This window comes from Halichondria panicea, chromosome 11 (genome assembly GCF_963675165.1).
Source record: "Halichondria panicea chromosome 11, odHalPani1.1, whole genome shotgun sequence".
Lineage (NCBI taxonomy): Eukaryota > Metazoa > Porifera > Demospongiae > Suberitida > Halichondriidae > Halichondria > Halichondria panicea.
In genome coordinates this window covers 710,471-718,945 of record NC_087387.1, presented here as the reverse complement: position 1 = coordinate 718,945, position 8,475 = coordinate 710,471, and the positions used below count along the sequence as shown (strand labels likewise).

The following is an 8,475-nucleotide window of genomic DNA, read 5'->3' as shown; positions in this document are numbered from 1 at the left end:
TAGAGAAGTCGTTGAGCATGCGCATTGACTACGCGCATGCTAAGTAGGTAAGATGATTGCAGAAGGTGGAAGGGGGAGGGGCTGCCTCGAGTGATTGCACTTAGCTGTCTAGACATCTTACATCTCTGTACTAGATCTGCTATAATCAAAACCGGAAATTGGACTATGAATATAGTTAGCTGCACCAATATCTTATATCTTAGACAAAGCTAGCTAGTTCAATATTTATACTGTACGTACCCGGTACCTAGCCAATCCTTGAAAGTAGATACCAGTATCTGTCGTATTTGTGTAGACACTAAGTCGCAGTGTGATCGTGGATATAAACGGTGATATGAGCTCCACTCCTGAACGAAGAGACAGCTCGAGCTCTGTCGCTTCCCTGCAGTCAGTCAAAAACCTGGTGTTTGGATCTTCAAGGCGATACAGTCGGGCCTATGACCAACCTATAGTACAGAGCACTCTTAAAGGACCCAAAGTTCGTGTGGAAATGGAAGATGGAACAACTATTGATCCTCTGGCCAACTCAAGGTCTGGCATGGTTCTAAATCCTGAAGCTGCTGCTTTTGGAAGTTTAGTTGCCAAAGTTTGTGTTGGTGTGCTATCGGCTTTTGCTCTCGGTGTGAGTTTGGTTAACAAGACAACTTTGATGGCTGCGTCTCAACTTTTCGGATTTATGTTCATGTTTGTGGTTATATTTGCTGTGAGTGTTGGTCTCTATCTCTGGTGGAGTACGTCCAATCGAGAAACAGTTCCCTTGACAATCAAGAGCCTCTCGTACCTCTACATGTCAAGCATACTCAGCAGTTTGGTTTCTCAGGTTCTTTCTTCGTACGCGGCCATTCCGATTGCAAGTAGTCTACCACAAGAAGCCTCGTATTTCGTATTCCTTTCAACGATGCTTTTCATTTCAGTCTCTTTACTCGTTCACAGGGACAGCCTGAACGGAATGTTCTCTCAAGAAGCGTGCATTTTTGTCGGTCTTAGCCTTGTATTGGACTTTATTGCCATGTGCTTGTTTGGTGATATCCTACCTGCTCTGATTTACACCAAGTTAGCACCGTGCAGTATGCTGATGGGGGCGTCTCTGTCATTAGCTGGAAACATATTTCCTAACTTGTCACCTAGTGCCATGTACAGAGTGTTAAGGCAGTCACAAGTGCAGCAGCAGCAGAGACCTGCCAGTTCTGTTGGCTATCTGGGAAGGCCAAAAAGAGCATCGGAGATGTCAATGGATAGCAGTTTGTTTCCACGGACATCAGTCTCATCGGCGTCAAGCTACCCCTTCTCAAATCAGGTATATGCATGTAATTTAAAAGCCTAGAGCTTGGCTTCTCAGTGCGAGTGGCTGAACAGATAGAAGTAGTGGGTGGGTGTGTGTGTGATGTTTCTTGTGGGCTATTGAGCACGAATGTAGAGTATCTATACAGCAGTAGTTTTGATAAACCCCTGGCTAAACTGATTGTCCGTGTCATAATTATTATAAGCTTCGTTTTAGTGTCTTAGAGTTCAGTAGCTATGTATCGTGTTGGTGTTTTGAGAGAGAGCCCGAAGCTCACACTTCGAATTGGTTCTAATTGGCTGATAATTATTGTGTACAATATGCTCCCCATTGTGAAGGTTGACCCTATTTTGTGCATGCCATTGTTATCAGTCTGCCCATAGATCTATGGTCTGGCGTACCCAGCTTGTGGTCTAGCAGCTCTCACCGTGCATACACCACATTATGGCTGCTGGCACAAGTGTGGCCTACAAATGAGTGGGTGTTGCCACTATATCAAAAGATTTGTGTAAAGTTGAGGGTTTGGAGCACTTCCTGATAGCAATTACCAATATAGCTTGTGGGAGGACGGTTTCCTTCCTATCCAATAATTGGGTTTTTAGTACGATATAGGAACTCCATTAGCACTTATAGGAAGTTTATGTAGCGGAACTCCCCCAGGTATTGTAGTGCCTTGGACTTTTGTGTCAACAGTGAATGCCATCATAAATGCACTTTCAACTTTAATAGGTTAACTACATTGTGCTGATTTGTAACTACAATAATTATTAAAAATCCTTTTAATCTATCTTTTTTTTTTTACAGACATCAAATGAAAGCGAGCTAATCACTGAAGCTCATGGGGTAATAAGTGATCTACTGCTCACCAAGGAGAGCCTAAACAAGGATGTGCAGACTAAACTGAAGAGAGTTGTGGAGCTGTTGAATCCTAAACTGGAGAGAATGAAGACAAAAAAAGTATATGTTGGTAAGTACAGTTATGTACAGTAAAAAAATTTATCTGGTTGATACTTCATATAAGACCCCACGAAATATGCTGAGTTAGCATTCCTAGGTTCCCTAGAGAACTGCATTAAGGACATACGATATGGATATACCTTTTAGTAAATGTGTTGCCAAAAGTAATACTAGTATATCCTTTCGTTACAGGGGATCATATTGGCTACGATCGCCATGATTACGAGTATGATATCCACACCCCTGCTAAATCGGACATGTCATCGGGGCAGAACAGCTCTAACCGGCTCTCCGTGGTGGGCCGAGTGGTGAGTAGAATGCACGAGGGGGGGGGGGGGTCACCGTAAATAGTGCGGTTATAGTCTCATATTGGTGTAATCTGTCTCTGATCTTGTAGTGTACTTTGTAGTGTGGTGTGTATTGTACACTGTAACAAGATGTGAGGGATAAGGCTTTCCTGTTATTGTAGGAGCCTGTGTGTTCCCTCACTCCCACACACACTATATTCTTGTTTGCTGTGAAATTTAAGCTCCAAGAACATTAATTATTATTACTGGTATTCTGCTATGAATTGTTATGGTGATGTGTGTTGCTTTGATAGGTACAGTTCCTACACCACAGTATTGTGGGAGCATAAAGACAGTGTGGGAATTCATGGAGTGTGGTAATCACATTCTGGCACCCCTAACACTGTCTGCTTGTGAACTGTTACTTTAGATACATTCCAACACTGTGGCAGCATGAGTATTCATAGTTGGGGTGTTAGTCTCCTAGCTGTTTATGTTAATATTAATAAATGCTATGTTGTACTGGAACTTTATAAGATTGGACCACCTAAGTACCCCCCCCACACACACACACATACACACACACACACACACACACACACACACATACACACACACACTCACACACACACACATACACACACTCACACTCACACACACACAGCCAGTGAAGAAGCGGAGCAGCTCAAGTGCCTACCAGCATCAGACCTTCTCTGTGGCCACCTATGCCTCAGGCATGCCCGTACTGGACTCTGAACCTGTCGACAGAAAGAGAAGCATTGCTCTAAGAGAGGTGAGTCATTCACCGTCATCAGGAAAGCTATAGCTTAAGAGGAACAACTAACAAAGTGTGGAAGAATTCAGTGTTTTGTCTACATCTGAGTGTGCATTGCCTGCTTGAGTTTACAGATGTTATTTAATTAGGTTACACTCTGTATATAGTGATTCTGTGGATTGTCAAGAATTTTGGGAGTATCTATGGGAGGTCGTCCAATTTGGTAACCTTTGCCTTGTTTGAGACATATCCAATATCTTTATAGCTAGCTACCGTGTACTTGTACATAACTTAATTGTAGTTCTTCCATGTTATACTGTTAATGGAATATTGCGATATGTTCCTATGTTCCTATGTATCTACATATATATGCATGTGTACCTATGTATCTACGTCATGTATTTACATGTACCTATCTCTCCAGGTACGTGCGAGGATCTCAGTGGCAGAGAAGAAACACTCTGTTCATAAGATGGGTCGTGAGCGTCTGGGCTCTTTGGACCGAATCACCAAATCCCCTCGTACCTCAAGCCCCGCCCACTCCCCCTTCTCCCACTCTCCCCTCTCTCGCTCGTACTCCTCCTCAACTGAAATCAAATCAGACGGAGAACTGAGCACGGACGGAGTTGGTGTGTGTGGTCATAGATTATTATCTAACTGTGTTCTTTTAGCTCTTATATGGGTTTCGAATGCGACGTTCTTTCGGTTGAGAATTTTCGCATAAATCGCAATTTGAAGTACACGCAAAGAGTGAGCATGCGCATGCAATTTTTTGGCATGCCAGTTATACATACAATCAGGCTTGTACAGTGTCATTTGCAATCGACTAACCTCTCATTCGAAACCTGGTGTACAGTACGTATACATACATGTATGGATGGATATGTACATACATGCATTTAAATGCTGTATCAATATTTCTCTAAATTTAGGTGATTTGTTGTCTGCTCCCTCGCCCCGCACGTCTCTGGAGGGGCGTCAACCTGTGGCCTCGCCCCCTGAGAGTCCGTCATGGTCAGTGGGTGGGGCCAAGGTCGGCTGCTCCAGTGATGGAGGGAGTACTCTGGACATCATATCAGAGGAAGGATTTTCTAGACCAAGGAGTCAAACTGCTCCGAGTACGTTTTCACATTCCACTGTCTCAATTCTCGTTCCATTCCATTCTTTTCCATTTCATTAACTGGTCTCTCTCCCATCTCATCAGCTAGGATAGACTAACAGACACACACATAGTACTAGTAGAATCAGGCCTGCTTTCAGAGCTAACTTTGAGGGTCCATAACTTGTGTTTAGAACGTCCAATTTCAAAACTAAAACATGGATTTAGTAGCTGTTTGGATAGTGCTACAATAATTATGGTGTGCTTACTTATAGATTAGCTACATGTAGTTAGGATATAAAATGCCATTCACAATTAACATGATATCCCACTTACTCTTTATGCAGTCATTGTTTTCCCGAGTCCTCTGTCTGGTCAGATAGAGACAACAGAGGAGGAAACGGACACGCTCCAGTCCCCACTGTGGGCTGGCAGAGGTGGCAGACCAACTAGTGGCTATACTGTCTTCTCTAAGTAAGTCCATAGTAGTCTCGCAACCACATTGGAGCGGGACTCGAGAATATAAACTGGGAATTTAGTACACTGAAATTTAGATTAAAATCCTAAATTTGGTTGGTACCGTAGTTTGTCATTTTTCGGCCGTGAATCCTGGGCTATATTATCTATCTATGGTATTTGGCTGAAATTGGCAAATTCTGTCATCTCTCAAATATGAACATTGATAGTATAATAATATTTATTGTTATTACAGGATATAGACACACACTTACCCTCCCCCCTCCCCACATGTGTGTACAGGTTTGTGCAGCCGACAGTGTATGACATATCAGAGTACAGCAATAGCCATCTGGCCGTATTTGAGCAGGTGGGGGCTTGGGACTTCCCCATCTTTGAGTTAGAGGAGAAAACCGGAGGTCGTGTCCTCAGTCAGGTATCCATCATTACTATTTAAATTTTATAAAGACCATCATTTTAGCAAAGTTCCACATAATTATGTTCTGATACATTTGCACGTACGTTTCCACAAATTTCTGTACGCCATGGTAACTGTGCATATAATGATTATTAGCTACATGTATGTGATTGCCCCACTTCTTTATAGATGGCGTACGTGCTGTTCCAAGAGAGTGGTCTAATGGAGACCTTCAAGATTCCACAGAGAGAGTTCATCAACTTCTTCAGAGTGCTCGAAGCCAACTACGGCAGTAATGTCTGTAAGTACACCGGCCTAGCTTGCATGGTACTCTGCAATTAATGTATGTGTGTATTCAAACAATAGAGTCCATAGATTAATGAAAGCAAGGATGATGAGGCTTCTCTTATTGAATTTGTCTAGTTCTTTTGAGATATGTACATGTATGTAGCTGCACAAAACGATAAAGTTAAGCTCTGTATCTAAGTACATGTAATACTGTACACCTGTCTATAAATACGACCTTTACCCTCTCCAGACCATAACAAGACTCATGCAGCCGACGTTCTTCATGGCGTCTCTTACCTCATGTTTGAGATGATCCCGGGATTCTCCCATGCTTTCTCAGGCGGAACAGAGAGAGAGTGGAAGGTAACGAGTTGAACTATCCTTGTGTCTATTAATTAGTGACTGAGTGGTTGCCCTCGGAGATTCATGTTGTGTAAACAGTACGTGTGTATGTGTGTGGTGTGTGTGTGTGTACGTGTGTGTATGCACGTACTGAAAGCAAACAGAAGGTTTAAAGTACATTTCGTGTTTTATAGTAAACAATTTCAATATGTTATCTATGTGTTGATTTATCAATTTCAAGTTGTACATATAGTCATGTATGTTGCATCATCCCCCCTCAGGCCCCTAGTCACGGGAAGGGACTCGGTGGGAATATAGCATCAGCATTCTCCATTCTTGAAGTGTTTGCTGCCTACATGGCAGCTGCTATGCACGATTTTGACCACCCAGGCAGAACCAATGCTTTCCTTGTCGCCACAAGATCACCACTGGTAAGCGTTGTGTGTTTGTGAAATTCCTTTTCCGTTCTTTATATTTTTTATTTTATAAGCTTTTAGCCACATTCTCTTAGATTATGATCTGTGATTTGCAAACTAAAGCTTACCTCCTCAAAATATTTTGTAGTATCCCCCCCCACACACACACACATACCACACACACCCACACACACATGCACCCCCACCCCACACACACACACACACACAGGCCATCTTATACAACGATCGCTCAGTCCTCGAGAACCACCATGCTGCGGCCAGTTGGGACCTCCTCACCTGTGTACCCGCCCACAACTTCCTGGACGCACTGGACGAGGCGGAGTTGAAGAGGTTCAGGTTCCTCGTTGTCGAGGCCATCCTCGCTACAGACCTAAAGATGCACTTTGAGATTCTGGCTAACTTCAAAGCCAAGGTATATACAGATTAAATGATAGAGGGATTTATGTACGTGTATGTGTGTATACATGTACACGGACGAGGGGGGAGGGACTATAATTATCTGCTAAGAATTTCTCCTACAATATTTTCTGTTGGCTAGCAATTTTTATATACATGTATACAAGTAGGATCAAGTTCAATTCAGCAGTAACTATAGCTATAGGCCATACTGTGGCTGTTTATCAAAATGTATATTCTCACCTTTGACCCCCAGACGCACCCTGAAGACGGGGAGGGCATTGACTGGATGTCGGAGATGGACCGCCTCATGGTCATGAAGATTATCATCAAAATGGCCGACATCAACACACCCACTAAAAGCTTTGACCTGCACAGAAGTTGGACCGAAAGAATCACAGAGGAATTTTACCAACAGTCAGAAGAGGAAATGAACCTTGGTCTACCGCCCACCATATTTATGGATCGTAACCACCCAGAGAAACTTCCCGCGATACAGCTGTCGTTTATCCAGCATCTTGTGTCACCATTGTTTCAGGGCGCAGCTGCAGCTGGCATCATGCCTGGTATCCTGGAGACAACTGTACTGAACAAGGTTGATGGTGAGAAGTGATTATGGTCGTATAGTCATGTGTGCGTGTGTGTGTACATAGCTTTGATTGTCTAATTTCACTTTCAAAATATGAACTTTGTAGCTCTTTGATATTTCTATCCAATGGTATGCTTAAGTCAACTGTTGCTTTAAAAGCGCAGGCCTGTTTTTGATGGCTATATTTCTATAACTGTAGTTGGGATTGACTTTTAAAATATGCTTTGATAGCTCTATATCTAATAAATCGTGATTGTTTCGGCTATAATAGACTTACTTCTTGCTAATTTAAATATGAGCTATTTATTCACTTTCCTCAGAAGACCTGGAAGATTCTGAGCTGGCCATTGAGCAAAAGGAGGAGGGGCTTGACCTCGGAGACGACGCCTTCACCATGCAAGAGGATGACTCACCACATCAGAAGTTCATGAGCATCCTACTCACCAACCTGGACATCAACTATGATGGGTGGAGGGCGGAGCTTCCCTCCGAGGAGGGAGAGAATGAAGGCAACAAAGAGGAGCAAGAGAAGGTAGTCCAAAGTACACACGTAACACGTATACAACATTACATGTTGCTAGTTTATTACTGTGTACTTTTATGATTCGATCTACTTCATTGTTTTGAGCATAATATTATACAAATAACTTTTACTCTCTATGTTTTGCGCTTCCCATGCACACAGGCTAAAGATGCTGACTCGGCAGTAAATGAGGACGATGATGTAGCAATCCCTGCAGCTGTATCTTCCGAGGACTCTGTAACTAATAGCAACCAGTAGCGTACATTTCCACCCATCTCTGTTTATTGTCAATCACGCACTAATTTATTCACACTCTGCACGCCATACTCTTGTTATTCATAATATAGTGAAACTAGTTTTGTGCTATTTTTAAGCCAAGAATTAGTTATTTTTTTCTGTGAATTATTTTGTCACTATATGTATTATGTGTTATATATAGTTATAACAGTTGCAAACGTGTTTCCTAGTAACATTCATTTTTGCATGCCGATGATGCTGATGATGCATATATTGATTTTATTTTTATCATGGATATAATTATATGATGGTCAAACCACGTTGTTCAAACTCAATTTCAAACCTTGAAACACATTTAATATGTTACATGTGTTCTTCCCTGCGGTTTG

The 8,475-nt window shown here is 42.4% G+C and overlaps 1 protein-coding gene across 2 annotated transcripts; it reads left to right on the top strand.

Annotated features, from left to right (window-relative positions):
- Nucleotides 1-156: 156 nt before the first annotated feature.
- On the top strand, nucleotides 157-8,421 carry LOC135343489 (cGMP-inhibited 3',5'-cyclic phosphodiesterase 3A-like). 2 transcript variants are annotated; one of them, XM_064540446.1, is made up of 15 exons: nucleotides 157-1,297; nucleotides 2,087-2,249; nucleotides 2,432-2,547; nucleotides 3,191-3,319; nucleotides 3,726-3,930; nucleotides 4,234-4,419; nucleotides 4,748-4,874; nucleotides 5,160-5,292; nucleotides 5,464-5,575; nucleotides 5,813-5,925; nucleotides 6,186-6,335; nucleotides 6,550-6,753; nucleotides 6,994-7,339; nucleotides 7,650-7,858; nucleotides 8,012-8,421. In XM_064540446.1, exons 1-15 carry the CDS (start codon nucleotides 335-337, stop codon nucleotides 8,105-8,107), a joined length of 3,252 nt encoding a protein of 1,083 aa, XP_064396516.1. In that variant the 5' UTR covers nucleotides 157-334; the 3' UTR covers nucleotides 8,108-8,421. The 2 variants fall into 2 exon arrangements, with proteins under 2 accessions (XP_064396516.1, XP_064396515.1); XM_064540445.1 differs by having other exon boundaries at nucleotides 158-1,297; nucleotides 7,647-7,858.
- Nucleotides 8,422-8,475: the final 54 nt, after the last annotated feature.